General features: G+C 42.8%; 2 protein-coding genes across 2 annotated transcripts; one reads left to right on the top strand and one right to left on the bottom strand.

Annotated features, from left to right (window-relative positions):
- The first annotated feature begins 10,160 nt into the window (after positions 1-10,160).
- On the top strand, positions 10,161-14,710 carry LOC128327389 (olfactory receptor 1019-like). Its single transcript, XM_053256214.1, has 3 exons — positions 10,161-11,075; positions 11,887-11,901; positions 14,621-14,710. Exons 1-3 carry the CDS (start codon positions 10,161-10,163, stop codon positions 14,708-14,710), a joined length of 1,020 nt encoding a protein of 339 aa, XP_053112189.1.
- Positions 14,711-16,490: 1,780 nt separating this feature from the next.
- Positions 16,491-17,429, bottom strand: LOC128327462 (olfactory receptor-like protein OLF1). Its single transcript, XM_053256294.1, has one exon. The coding sequence runs from the start codon at positions 17,427-17,429 to the stop codon at positions 16,491-16,493; it is 939 nt and encodes a 312-aa protein (XP_053112269.1).
- Positions 17,430-20,248: the final 2,819 nt, after the last annotated feature.

A 20,248-nucleotide genomic window follows, 5' to 3' on the forward strand; every position in this document is an offset into this window, starting at 1 on the left:
GTTTTCTTATTAGATGCACTTTGGAAACCACAGTCCTCTTTTTATAAAACCCCTTCAGAGTTTCCCACATATCCTTTGCATTTTCTTTGCCTGTTAGATGCACTAAGATTGGGTCACTCACCACCAAGCAAATCAATCCTGATGCATTTTCATCTGCTCTGTCCCATTCTTTCTGCTCCTTTCCTGCATCTGCAGGATGCTAGGTGTGCAGAACACTGACAAGTCCATGACTCTTGAGGAGCATCTCCATCTTGAAAGACCAGAGCTCGTACACAGGACCTTGCAACTTTTCAATCATCTGGAATCCTTGTGCTGTCTCCATTTTCAGAGATTTTTTCTTTGCTTTTCTTTCTATTTGCCTCTCTAGGTTTTTCTCTTTTATTTACTGGCTTCTGGGCCTCATAACCCTTTGTAGTGGAAGAATGGCAGTTCAGTCCCCAAAAAACAAAGCAAAACCAGTTTGGTGAGAAAGCAGCAAAGCAAGAGGTCTTGAGACAGTTCTTTAGTATTGTAGAACTACAAGGATTTATTTAAAGAAAAGATTACAAATGATTGTGAAAAAGGCTGCAGCTTAATTTCAGCTGTAGCTCATGGCTGAAGAGAGAGGCCAAAACAAACAGCCATCTCTGGAGAGACAAAATGGAGACTAACACTGGAAGAACAAAGAGGGGAGGAGTCCACCACTTTTATCCATGACCCTAACCTCCCCCCGCCCCAGACATTGCAGCTGAGAGTTGATGCTGCCAAGGTCCTAGCTCTAACACAAGGGTGAGGAAGGTAGATTGAACCCTGGCTCTCCCCCCCCCCCGCCCACCCTCCCAGCTTCGCACGGGCAGAGTCATGTGAACAACCCCTAAATCAATTTGAACTGTTTAGAAATAAATATCAATAAGCTTTAAAACTTATGAACTGAAAGGCTGATTAAACAGGTGTGCCTTTAGGTATTTCTTAAGAACAACCAGAAATAAGGAGGCTCTAATTTTGATTGGAAGCATGTTCCAAAGTCCTGCGGCAACCCTAGAGAAGGCCCAATTTGGGGTTGTCACCAAATGAACCAGTGGCAACTGCAATAAGCTGTCATCATAAGCTATCATCACTGCCAGACATCCAGACTAAGGAAGTACTGCTGCAGCTAATGTCATGCATGTGGTACAGCAAAGGGGTAATTGTCACTGATCTCCCTTCCCTCTGAAGCAGAAAAAATATTTTCTGCTCCCAAAAATATTTCTCTGAGGGTCACACAGACTTCATGGACATTTTTTTTAGGAGCCACATAAGGCTTCAAAGGGAAGTGGACAATAACTAAAATCACCCCTCATTCACATGGCATTAGCTGCGGCAGCACTTTGTCAGTCTGCATGTCAGCCAGTATTTTTTAGGTTGTAGTACCAATAATTGTAGCAATACTTCCATTCCAATAATTGTATAATAATTTCATATGTCATTGAGTAAATGACTGTCAGATGGCCATCAAGCACAAACATAAAAACTAAAAACAACACATGTTGCCTCTGTCATCACCGTCTCCTTCTCCTCCTCCTCCTCCTCCTGCTCCATCCCTCCCGCCCCAGGATTTTGTTGCAGAAGCAAAGAACAATTAATGTTTCAATAGTCCATTGTGTACTGAGAAAAGGGCACACACTTTATCATTTGGACATAATCTATAAAAGTTGCCATTGATTAATGGGCTGGTAACTTGTGGTAGGAAGTATGAATTGTCCCCTTTGCTAAGCAGGGTCTGCCCTGGTTGCATATGAATGGGAGACTATGTGCGTGAACACTGTAAGATATTCCCCTTAGAGGATGGAGCTGCTCTGGTAAGAGCATCTAGGTTCCAAGTTCCCTCCCTGGCAGCATCTCCAAGATAGGACTGAGAGAGACTCCTGCCTGCAACCTTGGAGAAGCCGCTGCCAGTCTGTGTAGACAATACTGAGCTAGATGGACCTATGGTCTGACTCTGTATATGGCAGCTTCCTATGTTCCTATGTTCCTAATAATGGAAATTCTAATCAGACATGTGTGACAGTATGGTTAAATTTAGCCCTATTAGGCTAACAAACTGCACAATGTAGTGCCCATCGAAGAGGGATATACATGCACAGCTTGTGAGCCAGCCAAGTACCCATTTTCACAGCTAGTGGAGCCGAGGAAGGCTCTGTGCACACTCAACTGTGCATAATTGCTGGTGTGCCACTACTGCTATTGCAAATAATGTGTGAGCCACACACACGCACACATACATTCCTCTGGGTGGATCCGGACAGATGAAGCACAAAACAATAGTACTTATGTGTGATCTAGAATAAGTCTCAACTGTTCACCCTCTTCCAGTCCATTACCTCATCCAGGAACTGATTCATTACAGTCACCCCCTCACTTGCATATGATGAAAAAAAAGAGTCACAACTAAGTGTTGATAACGAATTGTTTAATCCAGGCCTACAAATAAGTATATAAAAGTGTATCAAAGTATAACTCAAAAGTTTAATGAAATATAATGGAATATAAAGCTAGCAGGTTATTCAGAGTTGAGAAGCCTCTCAGTAACGGAGGCCAAAGTCAAGAGCGAGAGGCCCCCTCTCAAGAATGTGGGTTGAGAGGCCCACCAGAGATAACAGGTACCAGGAGTGGTCAAACACAGGCCATTAGCTAAATTCCTCAGTCAGCAGAAAGAGGGTCTTGCTGGTACGAAGAGATACCATAGGGATTAAAGTTGTCATAAAAGCCAGGTAGTAACTCATCTTCTCAGGCTCTAGATGGCACCTCTGGAATATGTAAGTTTGATAACTAATAACGTGTATTAATTGCTTTATTGATATGCATGTATGTTTGAAACCTATAAAAACTACCTAACTGTATGACTCAGGTGCGCAGTATCACCCAGATACTCTCTGATGATACTCGTGCCTTTCATGACATGAAATAAAAGCGCTTTCTTTGAGCAACGCACCCTTGTCGTTTGACTCCATTCAGTTAAGACAACAAGTAGAGCAGCGAGAATTGAGCCTAATCCTCTTTGGTTCTGGCAAGATGCCCCATTCTCTATCCAGGTGATAGAAGGATGAAAGCCAGTGGCTGAATCAAACAGGAAGGCTAGATTCTAGAGGGATTTTTCCCCGCAACAGTGTCATCCACATACTGATGACACCTCAAGCCAAATCTCTGGATGACCCTTCCCAGCAGTTTCCCTTAGAAGTTAAACAGCATCCTTTGGAACTCCAAAGCAGAACTGCAAAGGGGTTAAGCAGCAATCCCCCCAGCACCTTCTGGAAATGGCCATCCAGGTGGGAGAAGCAGAACCACCACAAAGCAGTGCCTCCCACACTCAACCCAGACAGCATATCCAAAAGGATATCATGGTCAATGGTATCAAAAGCCACTGAGAAGTCCAAGAGATTTAGCAAGGTCATGCTCCCCTGTTTCTCTCTTGGCACAGATCATTCCACAGGGTGACCAAGGGAGCTGGTCTGAACCCTGATTGAAATGGATCTAGATAGTCCATTTCCTCCAAGAGCGTACGGATATGTACATATGTGCACTGTACCCAGATTGTATGTGTGTTGCATATATTGTGTGAATAGGAAGTTGGAACTGACTGTACAGAAATGAAAAAGGAAGTCTTAGAAGTCTCTGACATTCAAACAGCTTCCAATTATAACTGTTACAGAAACAAAACAGGAAAGTTAATTGTTAGTAAGCACAGCTATTTGAACCCAGGATCTGGGATATTCACATACATCAGGGATGATGTCCCAAGTGCTACCAAATGATATTTAAGATGGCTTCCTCTATGTACAGATTCTGAAAGCAGAGAAAGAAACACTCACTATACTCCAGGTATGTTTGCTCATTTAGAACATGATTTTAGCACATGGATGGATACCTATAAGGCTAGACTTATATATAATTACACCATAAGGTGAATGTTTGAATTAATTTGATTCTGGTGATCCATGTAGCACTTTATTGTGAAAAGAGTCAAACCCACCATAGGATAATAGGACCAATTTGATCTGTGAGGTTTGTTAAATTTGTATTGGATCACAATACGAAAATTATTAAGCCCATCTCCTGACCTTATTCCACAAGGATCATCCTGCAGTAGGGGGGGAAAACACAGATGAATGCATTATAGTACACAGTCCTACATTCAAAGCTCATTCACACAACCTTCTGCACCTACCTTCCCCTCAGATTATCCACCAGCAATCGCAGGCACGCAGCTCATGTGCCCACACGAATGGTGCTACTGTGAGCCACACAGCATTCTAGAGGCTGGGAAAATGTGTCCCAGCTTCCAGATAAACCACAATGAACAGTGCAATGAGTGCAGTGCATTGGTGGATTCACCTGTGAGTCAGGCGCTACAGGCACTTGGGTCTGTGTATGCTCAGACTGCGTGCAGCCCGAGTATTCTCATGTCCAGTGACCTGGGTAAAAGTGTCCGCTTGCACCCTTTAATACAGGTAAAACACCAGGGTTAATTTCCAGGCTACCCGACAGAGCAGCACCAGGATCACTTGATCCCAGCACTTCAGACATGCAGCCCTACTCAGGTAGGGCTGCCCAAACCTGGGTAGGGATGCTCATGTGAATAGACACTGAGGTCATTCACACAATCAAAAACTGTGTCCTACCCGAGTTTGGAAGCTGTGTGTACCTCACATTTTATTTATTTATTTTATTTATATCTATATCAACCGCTTTGGGAGCTTTTGTTGAAATGTAAATATTTTTTATATTTGTATTCACAGCCTCTCACACTGTTTCTCTAGACTGCTGAGTACTTATGTCAATGAGACCATCCTTGGTGGTCTTGATTTATTAATCCAGACATGGAACTATGCTGATATGTGAATGTGGAGATCAGCTGGGAGGGAAATTCCATATTTATAGGAGATGATGCTCATGTTATTCTAATCTTTTTCTATGCACCTGTGTACCCACACATACAAGATTTTGTGGAGACATTTGACCAGTGTGAACCTCTGTGACATATCAGAAACACATAGGCTTGGTCTCCTATTCAGAGAGCTTACCAAACTGGTGTAAACCAGGGAGCAGCACAAATCCACAGACATGTGGTTAATAAACACTAGTTGAGACTACACAAAAAATGCAGTTTATTTCATTTAATGTACATTTGGATATTATATAGCTTACAATTAAATCATTATTCCCTCTGTTACTGAACTTGGATTGGCCAGTGCCTATCAGTTTGGAAGGGAAATGGGGCCACTCTAATATGTTAGTGATTTTTGCATATTTGAGGGATTCATCAAGTATGCAGTCATATATTAGTTTGTAAATTACAAGAAAATCCTTATTAACCCCTCCACACACACCCGTGGTTCACCAAGAACCTTATTCAGAATTACACTGAATATTCATAGTGCACACATGTACATGGGTTTGTGTGAATGACATATTTACATTTATATCCCGCTCTTCCTCTAAGGAGCCCAGAGCGGTGTACTACATACTTTCACAACAACCCTGTGAAGTAGGTTAGGCTGAGAGAGAAGTGACTGGCCCAGAGTCACCCAGCTAGTTTCATGGCTGAATGGGGATTTGAACTCGGGTCTCCCTGGTCCTAGTCCAGCACTCTAACCACTACACCACGCTGGCTATAAAGTGAACCTGAGGCATATAAAGTGAACCTGAGTAACATACTCCTCAAAAGAAGTGTACAGATAAGAAATTCAGCCATTGAACATAAAGACTGAAAAACGTAATGGCATAATAACTGAAACAAAGACCTCTACATATGAATGTATAGTATTGTATGTGTGCTGAACTTGAACAGGGCTAAAGACTGTGAGTGTCCAGGACCTATGGAATGTTGAGGGCAGCTGAGTGATAAAACATTCAGAATGTCAGCTGGAAACAGAAGAGTATAAACAGGGTGGGGAGACAGGGGATTGGCCTGCTCAAGCCCCTACTAGTTTACAATAACCTGGAGCAGGATTAGGGTCAGGAAAATGCATGCCATGAGGTTTAAAAGGTCCCTTTTCCACACCATGTGGGAGATTTCAGGAGAGGAGAAAGGACACCTTTTATTTCAACTCTCCAAAAACCTTCTACTAGCTGCTATATACCACAATAAGAAAAGGTTGCAGGATGGTGGGTAAGAAAAGGGGTATTTTTTCCTTCCCTTCTTCCTGAACCTACCGACGTACCTCTCGCTCTGCCCCACCACCACCACCCGCTTTCCAGGCCTGTCTGGAGTGAATAGAAGCTTTTTTGTTCAGCTTGAGGCTACATTGCAACATTTTGTTATACGTCCCCACTTGTACTTTAATAAGAATATAATGATAATATTTTAGTGAAACCTTAGGGAGTTGCATTGCTTTAGAGGCTGTGCTTCACATAAATTGACTCTCTATTATCTATCATGCATTAAGTAAACATTAAGAGAATTATCTTATTGTAATATTTAATATTTTTGTATAATCTAGATGTTCTGGATAGCAGGGACAGTTCTGGGTTAGACCTTTAGGTATAAATAATCCAGAATTCTTGTCCAGTAAATTCTTGTCCATTGTATTTATTATTTGTTTGTTTGTTTATTAGATTTTTATACTACCTCACCCAGATGGCTCTAGGCAGTTCACAAATATAAAAACATAAAACACAAATCATTCATTCATTGCATTTTTATACCACCCCAGCCAAAAGGTCTAGGCGGTGCACAAGTGAAATACAAAAACAAAACCATTTAAAACCAACAGATTAAAACAGTATAAGAACAAATTTAAAGCAGTTCAGAAACATTTTAAACCAATTAAAAATGCTTAAAAACAATTTAAAACCTTGGAAGGCCAGGCCAAACAAGTAGTAGTAGTAGTAGTAATACTCATTAAAACAAAATTAAAACCAGGTTAAAATCATTTCAGTACTCACTAAATGCCAGGCTAAAAAGATATGTTTTAGGGCTCTTTTAAAGGCTGATAAAACTCTTACACCTCTAATATTCATATGGAGCACATTCCGGAGCCCAGGAGCAGCTACAGAGAAGGCCCCATCCCAAGTCACCACCAGATTTTGGCACATCCCTCAATTGGGATAGGCCCACAGTTGTCATGGTTTGTATGAACTACTGAGCTGCACAGACAAGCTAGTCTCAAAGTAAAGATGGAAGTCCCCCAACACCAAAAGTCTAGGCAACTCCAGCATCAACTCTGCAACCAGTTCTGTCAGCTCAGTTAGGGTCTCCGTTTGGCAGCATAGTGCTCGATACACCGACGGAATACCCAATCTATCCCTGGTCCCCAGGCCAAGGTATGCACATTCAATATAGGCCAGATCTTTCACAGGGATTCTGGTGAGGGAAATGTTATTCCTATGAATCACAGCCACTCAGCCACCACCACCCAACTTCCCCTAACCTGCTGCACAACCAGGGGTGGAGCCACCATTGAGCCGAAAGGTTCAAAGAACCTGGGCTGTGACTAATCAGAGGCCGCGTCTCGCGGCCCTAACATGCCCCCCACATCTGACGTCAGATGCAGGGGTGCTAGTTTAGTTCCCGAGTGGGGGCGGCGCAGCCCCTTCAGGCGTTAAAAGGCTGGTGCTGCATTCACAGCACAATCAGGAGCGGCTCTGCCCTGCAGGGAAGAGCTGCTCTTGGCTGCGCTGAGAATTCAGCGCCAGACTTTTAACTCCTGAAGGGGCCTCCAACTACTGAACGGAGCCTCAAGGCTCCGTTCGGGAGCCAGACCACGCCCCCCGTGTCTGATGTCACACAGGGGTGTGGCAAGCCCCACGTCTGACGTCAGACACAGGGGCCGGGGCAGCCGCTGCGGCCTCACACAGGCCGCCGGTGGTCCCGCTATGCTCCTGTCCACAACCGAGCACCCAGCAGTAGGGATGTGCGAACTGATTCAGGTACAAATCGAATTGTACCCAAATCTAGCTGATTTGAGTGATTTGGAGACAAAACAAATCACCCCTGTGGTCCATTGGCTAGATTCAGGTCCAAATCGAATTGCGCCTGATTAAATTTGAATCAATTCAAGATTCATATCCCTCATATTAATTTCCCCAGATTCCCAGCTTTCATTAAAAAAAAAAAAAAAGCTAAGCTCTAACCTTTGTGGAAGTAGAGTTAAGGAGCAAAATATGTGGTCACTATTTTTCAAGTGTTTAGATTTTTTGGTGTATAATAACTTTCCCTCAATGAATCCTTATGAGGATTCATTACACACCTTCATTTCTTCAATTCATGTTGACTGTCTTTTCGACAGTGCCAACTGTCAACTGCCATGTGCCAACTACACCCCCCTTCCACCCACAAGGCAGTGGGGTACTACTCAGTTTATGTTCTAGGAATTTCTTCAAATGTTGAGGCTCTTTGGTGTCTAATAACCTTCCCTCATAATGAATCCCTATAAGGATTCATTACACACCAAAGAGTCTAAACACCTCAAAAATTCCTAAAATATAAACTGAGTACCCAGTGGCTTGTGGGTTTGGGGGTAGTTGGAATATGGGATGCCACTAATTCCCCACCCCCACCTGCAAAGCAGTGGGGTCAAAATAAACAGAAGAAATGAAGGTATGTAATGACAGCACCAAGGAATCTAAACACTTCAAAAATACCTTTTTAAAAGAATGATTACCCCCGGTGTGTGTGGGAGGGGGGTGTAGTTGACACATGGCAGTTGGCACTGTCTAATGATAGTCAAAATGCCCAGAAGAAATGAAGGCGTATAATGAATCTGCATAGGGATTCATTATGAGGAAAAGTTATTATACACCAAAGAATCCAAACACTTGAAAAATAATGGCCGCACATTTTGCTCCATAACCTCACTTCTACAAGGGCTAGAGCTTAGCTTGTTTTTTTAAATGAAAGCTGGGGATCCATTTTAGGGTTAGAATGTGGCAAATTCAAATCCCCATTATTTCCTATGGTGGAAATGTTCAAAATCAGTAAAAACTAAAAAAAATTTAAAAATCAACCAAGAATCCCACTGCCTTGAATTTTGGATGGTAGATGGCTCTCATGGGGACCTACCCACACCCCAAATTTAGTGCCCCTAGAACCTTGTTAAGTGGTCCAAATCAGTCTGCATCCAAATCAAAGCAAAGCAAATACAAATCAAATCTGGGGAGATTTGGAGGGGTAGATTTGGACACAAAACAAATTAGGGGTGATTTGTTTTGGGCACAAATCAAATCGAAAAAATCAATATGTGCACATCCCTACCCAGCAGCAAGAAGCTGAGCCCAAACTGGGCCACTAGTCTCCCCCAGCTAAGTCACCACCATACAACCCAGGTTGGCTCCCTCATCTATGATCAAATCATGGATGATTTCATTCTTGGTAGCTGATAGGACTTCACAAAACAGCTATTATATTTCTGATGTCTCTTCCTTTTTAACAGCCTGCCATCCTGCCAACACCAAATCTTCTATTCCCCACCACTACTGAAATAGCTGCTCCTGAGCCCCCAAAGGCAGCTCCTATTCCCTCATTTGTACCAGAGCAGAGCCCAAACACATAATTATAGCCAGCCCAGCACCAACCAATAAGAGTTCTTGCTCTCTATGCCGAGGGCTGTTTGCCTCCCCTCAGATAGCTGGAGAAAAAGCCACGCCTCACACCTGTAGCTTCCTCCATCATGTGTAACACATCAAATCCAGTTAAAAGTAGGCAGCAAAAGATAGGCAGCCAAAAAGGGTAAAATGAAAATAAATCTTCTTCTTCTTCGCACATCCAGAATGGACAGATGTCCAGACATCTGAATGTCCAAACATTCAGCTCACCTCCTCCTGCTCTCTGTGTGGTTCTAGGAGTTCCTGAAGCATGCATATCCATCCAGTTGCGGGGCAGTTGCTATTTGCTGGGGATTTTTAAAAGTTCAAAATAAATTCCTTAGATTCTTTTTCTACAAGGCAGTACTCCTGCAGCTCTACTTAGATTGGAAACTAACTAACTAAAATAGGGTTTATGTTGTTACATTAAGGGCTGTTGTTGGAAATTCCAGAGTCCTCAGATTATGCTTAAAGAAGCTGGCCTTTTACTGAAAGTCCTGGAAGCTTCACTTGCTGCTTGACCTGCCCATAAAGAACTCAACTCTTCTTTCCTTCCTTTGTCAGAGAAAATAAAGAAATTTCAAAGGCAGCCAACATCTGTAATCCAGCATCCTTTGTGAATGATAATGGATACAGGAAATTACTCTGCCATAACTGAGTTTGTTCTTCAGGGACTCACAGATAATCCCAAAGCGCAGCTCCCTCTTTTTCTTATCTTCCTGTTGGTATACATCATCACCGTAATATGGAATCTCGGGATGATTGTGTTGATCTGCACAGAACCCCAACTTCACAATCCCATGTATTTTTTCCTGGGAAACCTCTCCTTCATCGACCTCTGCTACTCCTCAGCCATTGCCCCCAAAATGCTGGCTGATTTTTTAGCTAAGAGTAAAAAGATTTCATACAACGCTTGTGCTATACAACTATATTTATTTGGTTTCTTTGGAGATGCAGAGTGTCTTTTGCTGGCTGTCATGGCCTATGATCGGTATGTGGCCATCTGCAATCCACTTCTCTATACAGTCACTATGTCCAAGAAGCTCTGCAAACAGCTGATGGCTATAGCATACATTATTGCCACAGTGGATTCGTTGATACACACTAGCTGTACATTCCATCTGCCATTCTGTAAATCCAATGTGATTAATCATTTCTTCTGTGATGAGCCTCCTCTCCTAATGCTTTCCTGCTCTGACACCTTTATCAATGAGATTCTGATGTTCATCTTTATTGGCTGCATTGAAGCAAGCAGCATTAGCATGATTCTTGTTTCCTACATTTATATCCTGGGCACGATCATGAAAATGCGCTCTGCCGAAGGCAGACGCAAAGCCTTTTCCACCTGTGCCTCTCACCTGATGGCTGTTGGGATATTCCATGGGACAATACTCTTCATGTATTTTCGGCCCAGCTCCAGCTACTCATTGGACCAAGACAAATGGGCCTCCATGTTCTATACAGTTGTGATACCCATGCTCAATCCTCTGATCTACAGTCTGAGGAACAAAGATGTGAAAGATGCTTTGACAAAGGCACTTGTCAACATAGGGCTTTTGGAAGGGAGTGACTTTGCTTCTAAATAGCCACTGGCTCATAAAAATAGCAACACCTTGAGATATATATATAGCTGCACATGGTATTTTTCAAGATGTGTTCCACAGTTTACTGGCATTCCTTGGAAGTTTATCAGAGCTTAATCAATGAGAAGACTAATAATGGCAGAAATGCCCAATCCAGTATCTATTCACTAAAAAAACAAGAACTTCTGGTAAGAACGAATCTGCCCACTTTCCTTTCACTATAATCCTAATTGATAATTACCAACTTCTGCCTCAGAAATTCATGCATCTACTATCTTGAATTGGGGTGGATAACATCATCATAAACTTTGCCATTGAGGTGTTCCTATGTGTCCCTACAACTGTTTTAAATTTGGTTCAGATCAGTTCCCACTTGCACCTCAAACATTCGCATGTCTGCCATCATGAAATGGAGTGGATGACATCATTGTTGGTGCAGAGTATTTAGGTGGGTGGGGTGGTCCAGTAATTCCTCTTGCGGAGTTAAATTGGATCAGTTTCAGTTTGTGATGCCTGAGGACATGAACGAGCAGCTTGGAACTGTGCATCCTACCACCTGTTCTCTTGTCCAACATGGCTGATATTATCAAACAGTGAGATTGTTGGAGAGGGCCTGGTTGAGATCATAAATGCTTCTCCGTGGGAGGGTAGGATGCCTCCTTGTTTAAAGGAGGCAATTATTAGACTTCTTTTAAAGAAACCTACACTTAATCCCTCAGAGTTAGGCAATTAGCCTGTCTCCAATCTCCCATGGTTGGCCAAGGTAGTTGAGAAGGTGGTGGCCACTCAACTCCAGGCAGTCTTGGATGAAACAGATTGTCTAAACCCATTTAAAACTGGCTTTCAAGCAGGTTGTGGAATGTAGACTGCTTTGATGGATGATCTCCAAAGAGGAATTGGCAGAGGGAGTGTGACTCTGTTGGTCCTTTTGGATCTCAGCAGCTTTTGATACCATGGCATCAATCATGGTATCCTTCTGGATCGCCTTGAGGGACTAGGCAAGGGGAGTGCTGCTTTGCAGTGGTTCCACTTATACCTCTTGGGTAGATTATAGAAGGTGTTACTTGGAGACTGTTGTCCTATAAAGTGAGAGCTTTTCCATGGTGTCCCTCAGGGCTCCATCTTGTTTCCAATGCTTTTTAAAATCTACATCTAAATGCTGGGAGAGATCATCAGGGGATTTGGTGCAGGGTGTTATCAGTATGTTGATGACACCCACATCTATTTCTCCATGTCAGCTTCATCAGGTAATGGCATAATTTCCCTAAATACTGTCTCAAGGCAGTAATGCACTGGATGAGAGATAACAAAATGAGACTGAATCCAAACACATGATAGAGGTGATCACTGTAGGAAGCTGCAGTTCAGGAAATTGAATAGATCTGTCAGTTCTGTATGCAGTTACACTCTCCCAGAACAAACAGGTCTGCAGTTTGGGAGTACTTCTGGACCCCACCCTGCTCTCTGATACCTCAGGTGGAGACGGTGGCCAAAAGTGCTTTCTATCAACTTCAGCTGGTTTGCCAACTGCACCATTTCTTGGAAGTGAGTGGCCTTAAGACAGTGGTGCACCTGCTGGAAACCTCCAGGCTTGTCTACTGCAATGCACTCTTTGTGGGGCTACCTTTGTACTTAGTCTGGAAACTGCAATTGGTGCAGAATGCTGCTGCCAGACTGGACTCCAGACCATATTACTGCAGTTTTAAAAGAACTACATTGGCTACCACTAAGTTTCTGTGAAAAATACAAAATGCTGGTTTATTACCTATAAAGCTTTTAACAGCTTGGGTCAAGGGTATTTAAGAGAATGTCTTCTTTGTTATGAACCCCGCCACCTATTAAGATCTTCAGGGGAAGTTCACCTGAGGGTACCACCAGCTTGTCTGGTGATGACTCAAACGGAAGCCTTCTCTGCAGTTGCCTCAGAGCTGTGGAATGCACTTCCTGCTGCGATTAGAGCTGCTCCATCCCTCTTGGCTTTTAGGAAAAAATGAAAGACACATCTCTTCAGCCAAGCTTTTTAGCTATTTAGTAGTTTTTATGGATAGTTGTTTTACTTTGTACTTTGTATATGTTTTAATTGTTTTAAAATCTCTTTCTTTGTTTTTGCCTAGAGACTTTGGTAGTGGGTGGTATACAGATACGTTAAATAATATGAAAAATAAATAAAATGACAAAACAACACCATTGAAATGACCCTATGTGTCTCTACAGTTGTTGCTAATTGGTTCCACAAAAATCACATGTAAAATGTAAGGGGAAGTATGCAAACAGTGGTGGATTAATGGAGAGGCAGATTAGGCATTTTCCTACGGTGGCAAAATTTGAGGAGCATCAAATTTTGGCCCTCCTCATACTTTGCCACCCCTCTCTGTGGGCAGCGGCAGCTGCAGCTAGGGTAGAATGAGAAACAGGGTGGAATGAGAAACAGGGTGGAATGAGAAATAGGGTGGAATGAGAAACAGCAGAAAGCCCACCCCCCTTTTACCTTATTACAAAAAAAGGCAAACTTTTTTGTTTAAGGTTAAAGGGTGGCAAAAGCCTTTTTGCCTACGGGTGGCAAAAAGCTTACTCCGCCCCTGTGTGCAAAGGAGACTGTGAGGCATTTCTGAGTGGAGACTGATATAAACAGAATAGTTTCTGAAACAAAACAAAGAAATACAGGCAGGAATAAGGTGAACTTGGACATCGATGGTGCTAAGCTGCCATCCTAAATGGGAAAACCACATGTGTTGTTACCTGTGATTGTCTTAGTACTGATGCACCTCATTCAACAAAGATCTGTGAAAGTGGAACTGAATTTAGTATAATTTATGTGAGTGTAGCTTGCAGCATAATGTGGCTGGTATTTAATTTAAGAAATAAAAGCACACAGCATCACACAGTATTACTAGTGTATGTAACTCTCTCATTTTTAAAAAAGGGAGAACGATGAAATAATAATAAACATATCAAGTTTGTCATATTAGCAAAACCATAGTCAATGACATTTGTGTTTATGGTTTGCTGTGGCACACAGAAGAAAATGTTATACAAGTAAATACATATTTCTGTCATCAGGTCCCCTCCCTCCACACACACTATTTCTGGTTATATTTTCTGGTTGTATTTCTGGTTGCTAGTTAATATGTATATTAACTAGCAACCTACCTATTTCTTCCTTTATGGACAGAGTTTATCTAGAGCTTTATCTCCACACATACATAGATAAATGAAATCACATTTAAAGAATCTTCAAAAAACAGAGTAGAGATGAGTGAGAATTTTCTCTTCCCTCTACCGATAGTTTGATGACTTCCACAAAATGTTCTATGCTAGTCACTGGAGGATCTTGCCTGTGTTTGGTGCATGGAACTGGACTTGAACAACCTCCAACTCTCTTCCAGCTTTCCTGGATCCAGCAGCCAATTTCTAGATAAATGCAGGACAGACATGGACACAGGAAGTGGAGGCATCTGAAGAACCAGATAGTGTGGAATACACAACTGTTATTTTAGTGCCTTGCTATGCAAGTCAACTCATGCTCCTGTATTTTGTCTGTCTTATTTATTAAAAGTATGAGCCAGCAACAGAAACTGGAGATTTGAAAAATGATAGCAATTGTGCTTATGGGGGCTAGAACCTTGTTTGCTCTGGCATGCACATGAGCACACAGCTTAACTTTGTTGCTGGATTAGTGGTAAAAGATGGGATTGGAGATGCCAGATGGGCATCCCAGTATGCCCATCTCTGTTTGACACTCCTGTAAATGGGCTTGTGCACACGCACACTGGAGCACCTCGCCTCGCAGTTCTCAAGGGCCGCTGGGCTCAACGGACAGGCCCAGTGGCCACTCCATTCACTGCCACCCCCATGGGATGGAGGGAGGGAGGCCTGCTTGGCTCACCCTCCACCCCACCCCTGGCCACATGCATGGCAACTAAAAGATTGTTGGTTTGGTGTGTTGGGGCTGCGGCAGCAAGTTTGGGGTTTTTTTTACAAGTGGGGAGCCTCACAGCGGGGGGCAGGCCTTGTGGAGGGGGCGGTCCAGGTGGAAAAATTACCTTGGTGTGCCACTGATCTTTTGTGCTGACAACACAATAGGGGGAAGTTTAGATTAACTGCTTCCTGCATGATTAGACAGCAGCAGGACAACATGCCAGACTGGGTGGAGATATGCATGCTCACATTTCTCTTCAGCACATTTAGGAGGGCTGGTGGCCATATATAAATGCCTTGTTCCATATTTCTCCCCAAATTCAATCAAGGCAGTTGAGGATTTCCCAGAATTATCTTTTGTTTTCCAGACAGAAAGTGTATGGCAGGTAGAACCAAACAATGGCAGATGGAAGTAACAAATGTTCCAATAAAATTCACATGAGAAACAGTTGAGGACTAAACAACATGTATCCCTTCGTTGTTTCTCCACTTTAATTCCTCTCTTCTCCCAGGATTGAGTCATACTTGTACATCTTCCCTTGATGCCTGCAACATCAAATGATGATTTGTATGTGTGACTGGGTCATCACCACAAACAGAACTTTCATACCACCTCAAAGCCAATGGCTTGCACAATGAATAAAGTTGGGCTAGTGCAAGATCACGTAGCTGCACAAAGACACGGGGATGCTCAAAACTGAACTCTTATGCTTTTGTGCTTTTGAGCAAATGTTCCCTGAAAAAATGTGAGGTGTGTCACAGATTGCTCATCTTGTACAATCATACACATGATTGTGCTCATGCAACCCTCATCTGGAACACAAGCTCCAGACTCAGCACAACTAGCTACACAACAGCTTTGCACAAGTACAATATGCTTACACAAGAACTTCATTAGAGTGGACGTCAGCCAACATTTTTCAATGAAGCTAGTTCACACATTCATCTCCCAATCATCAAGGGTACAGTAATCAAGTGCAGTGCTTAACTACTAGAAAAAGAGATGCCAGCACTTAAGCCTATCTGGAAACAATACCACCTGATCTAGAAAGACGTCTCTCTAATCGCTCATGTGTGAAGACTCTGATGTTACTCAATGGTAAGAGCAATGCCCTCTGCTCTTGCTCAGGGGATGTTTTGTCTGTCCACACCCCAGTATTCATATCTCATATACTCCAGGATCAACCCTAACATTGAAAATACCAAGCCCTGCACAAATTAAGCCCTAATATAGTGAAGCATGTGCAAGTGTTAACCAACCTTTAATCTTGAGTTTAGACAGATGAAGGGGTTGTACAACTGAAGTAACTGTTCAGATGAAAATGGGAGCATCTCTATTAGATTTGCCTCTTCTTTTAGGGCCTACTTCTGCATTATATCAGCCCACCTATGTACAGATGCGAAGCTCAGTTCCTGCTATAGCCACTCAAACCCAGACTACCAATGCAATCAGTGAGTATGTAAATTCTTCCCTATCAATTTCCTTAGGGCATCCTGTACCTCCTTATTCCGCAGGCTGTAGATCAGGGGATTCAACATAGGGATGATTAGGGTGTAAAACAATGAAACCCCTTTGTCTGTGTCCATTGAGAAACTGGAAGTGGGTCGGAAGTACATGTAGAGAATCGTACCATGGAACAGTGCGAAAGTTGTCAAGTGAGAGGCGCAGGTAGAGAAGGCTTTGAGCCTGCCCTCTGTAGAGTGCATCCTGACAATAGCTGTAATTATAAATGCATAGGAGGTTATTATGGCCACAATGTTGAATGCTTCAACAAAAGTGCCAAAGGTGAGGAGCAGCAGCTCATTGAGGGATGTGTCTGAGCAGGCTAGGGCCATCAGTGCAGCCAAGTCACAGAAGAAATGGTTGACAGAATTTTTCCCACAGTAGGACAGCCTTAGAGAGGCACATGTATGTATGAGAGAATTCACAACACCCCCAATGTATGCCCCAGTGAGAAGCCACATGCAGAGTGGCTTTGACATGATGGCTGTGTAAGACAGCGGACGGCAAATGGCCACATAGCGGTCATATGCCATGATAACCAGGATGAAGGCCTCTACATCTGTGAAAGCACAAAACATGAAAAACTGGAGAATGCACCCACTGTAAGAGATGGCTTTTCTCTCCAGCAAGAAATTCAGTAGCATTGGGGGGGCAATGGTTGAAGTTATGCAGGCATCCATAAGTGAAAAGTGCGTCAAGAAGAAGTACATGGGGCTATGGAGCAGAGGACTCTGTCTAATCAATGCAACCATACCCAGATTCCCTAACAAGGTAAATAGATAGATGATGAGAAATATTAAAAAGAGGCTAATTTGCCCCTTTGGGTGTCCTGTGAATCCTTGGAGGATGAACTCTGTCACACTGGTGCTATTTCTGTCTGTCATTTTCTGAAAAATGGGTGCTCTGCTGATGAATGGGCAAGCCAATCTAAGAGTTGTCTTGATGGGTTCTCATTCTCTATCTCTCCTAAAATTAGCACCTGAATCCATTCTTGAGAATTTCCCATGAGAATGTGTTTGCTGTTCTGACTTGATTGTGAAGACTTCTTTCGCATGGATTGTCTGAAATGCACAGGAATGAACATTTAATCAGAAATGATTATTTGCACAGCACGTCATTATGCTTACAGTTTCCATCACTATCTGCTAAAAGGCCATTTGTGCTGTATACGGGTTCCTCACTGAGAGATTATGCCATGTGGGGAAGAGAATGTGCATGTTCAGAAAGGACTATGTTGGGGGAGGAACCATAGCTCATTGTTAGAGCACACACTTTGCTTGCAGAAGGTGTAAGTTCATTCCTGGCATCTCCAGACAGGGCTGGGAAAGACTCTGGTCTGAACCCTTGGAAAGCCATTGCCAGTCAGTATAAACGTGGCTTCAGCGGATGAATAGTTTGGCCCAGTATAAGGGCAACTTCATAAGCCCATTTCCTACTCTGCAGTTCTATTATTATGAGTTTAAGCTCCTATGAGTTCACATTCTTGGGAATTTAAGCACTGAAGCATATGACTATCCTGCTGATAATGACTTTTTTCTTCAGCCCAGCAGCAGTTCCCTGCTCAAAGAGAATGAATTGTCAGACTCATTCACTATGAGGAGAGCTGAGCTTGTAATGTTGCTTATATTCAGTTCTCCAGGAGCTAAGTGGATTGCAACTGAGTTGATTGCAACTAAAATACCCCATAACTTATAAAATACGACAAGGACATGACAAACAAAATGACAAGCTGCACATATACAACAGACAGCTCTAGATAATGCATATTGTCATAATACCTACCATGGTGATGGTAGCCACCAAACAAATATAGCAATCTACATTCCAAAGGGATAGTGTCAGAGCAGTAGAGAAGGGATGACCAATATCTTTGACCCTCTAGCCCTCTGACTCACTAGTCTGTCCTCCACTGTCTTTGAGACAAGAGACACTGCAAAGTCCTTCACTTCCAACAATATCTGAGAATCTACCACTTGATTTTTACATCTGTAAGCAAATAATCAGCTACATAAATAAATAAATTCACAGGCAGGTAGGCAGGCAAATAGATCGCAGAAGATGGGGTTTTTTTTCCCCCTAGCCAGAACTAGGGGAGTGCAGGGATTATCTTCAGATGCTAACTCCATTTTATATTTTTACCAACCTCCACCATGTAGTGGCACCAATAGCCCTAGTGGCACCAATAGCCCTAGTTGATTTTACAAATAGTTATCAAATCTATTCATATGAATTCTCTTCATATGGCTTACTTAGTGAACAAACACATACAGGTGAAACTCAGAAAATTAGAATATCGTGCAAAAGCCCATTAATTTCAGTAATGCAAATTAAAAGGTGAAACTGATATATGAGACAGACGCATTACATGCAAAGCGAGATAAGTCAAGCCTTAATTTGTTATAATTGTGATGATCATGGCGTACAGCTCATGAAAACCCCAAATCCACAATCTCAGAAAATTAGAATAATACATGGAACCAAGAAGACAAGGATTGAAGAACAGAACAATATCGGACCTCTGAAAAGTATAAGCATGCATATGTATTCAGTACTTGGTTTGGGCCCCTTTTGCAGCAATTACTGCCTCAATGCGGCGTGGCATGGATGCTATCAGCCTGTGGCACTGATGAGGTATTATGGAAGACCAGGATGCTTCATTAGCGGCCTTCAGCAATTCTGCATTGTTTGGTCTCATGTCTCTCATCCTTCTCTTGGCAATGCCCCATAGATTCTCTATGGGGTCAGGTCAGGCGGGTTTGCTGGCCAATCAAGCTCAGTACACTGTATACTTTTCAGAGGTCCGATATTGTTCTATTCTTCAATCCTTGTCTTCTTGGTTCCATGTAATATTCTAATTTTCTGGGATTGTGGATTTGGGGTTTTCATGAGCTGTGCGCCATGATCATCACAATTATAACAAATTAAGGCTTGACTTATCTCGCTTTGCATGTAATGCGTCTGTCTCATATATCAGTTTCACCTTTTAATTTGCATTACTGAAATTGATGGGCTTTTGCACGATATTCTAATTTTCTGAGTTTCACCTGTAGGAAACATAGGAACATAGGAAACTTCCATATACTGAGTCAAACCATTGGTCTATCTAGCTCAGTATTGTCTTCACAGACTGGCAGCGGCCTCTCCAAGGTTGCAGGCAGGAATCTCTCTCAGCCCTATCTTGGAAAAGCCAGGGAGGGAACTTGAAACCTTCTGCTCTTCCCAGAGCGGCTTCATCCCCTGAGAGGAATATCTTGCAGTGCTCACACATCAAGTCTCCCATTGATATGCAACCAGGGCAGACCCTGCTTAGCTATGGGGACAAGTCATGCTTGCTGCCACAAGACCAGCTCTCCTCTCTATAGAGTTTATATCCAGAGATAACAGTATCCCACTGGTTCTCACTGTTCCACCATGTTTCTGTTATGCCCACTATATCTATTTCTGTGTTAGCAATCAAGCACTCCAGTTCACCTATCTTGGCTCCAAGGCTTCTGGCATTGGCATATATACGCTGAATCTCATACCTGGTGTATGCTATCTTACTTTTGACTCTTTGACCAGCTGGCACAGCCTTCTGTCTGCTCTTTATGTGGTTCTGCTCTGTCCCCTTCTGTTTTATCTGAATCCTTTGCACCCTCACTCTTTAAAGGATGGCATTTGCTTAACCGGATACTGCCCAGCTCCTATCGGCTATTCCCCAGGC

Source organism: Hemicordylus capensis, chromosome 1, assembly GCF_027244095.1.
Source record: "Hemicordylus capensis ecotype Gifberg chromosome 1, rHemCap1.1.pri, whole genome shotgun sequence".
In the NCBI taxonomy this organism is placed as follows: Eukaryota; Metazoa; Chordata; class Lepidosauria; order Squamata; family Cordylidae; genus Hemicordylus; species Hemicordylus capensis.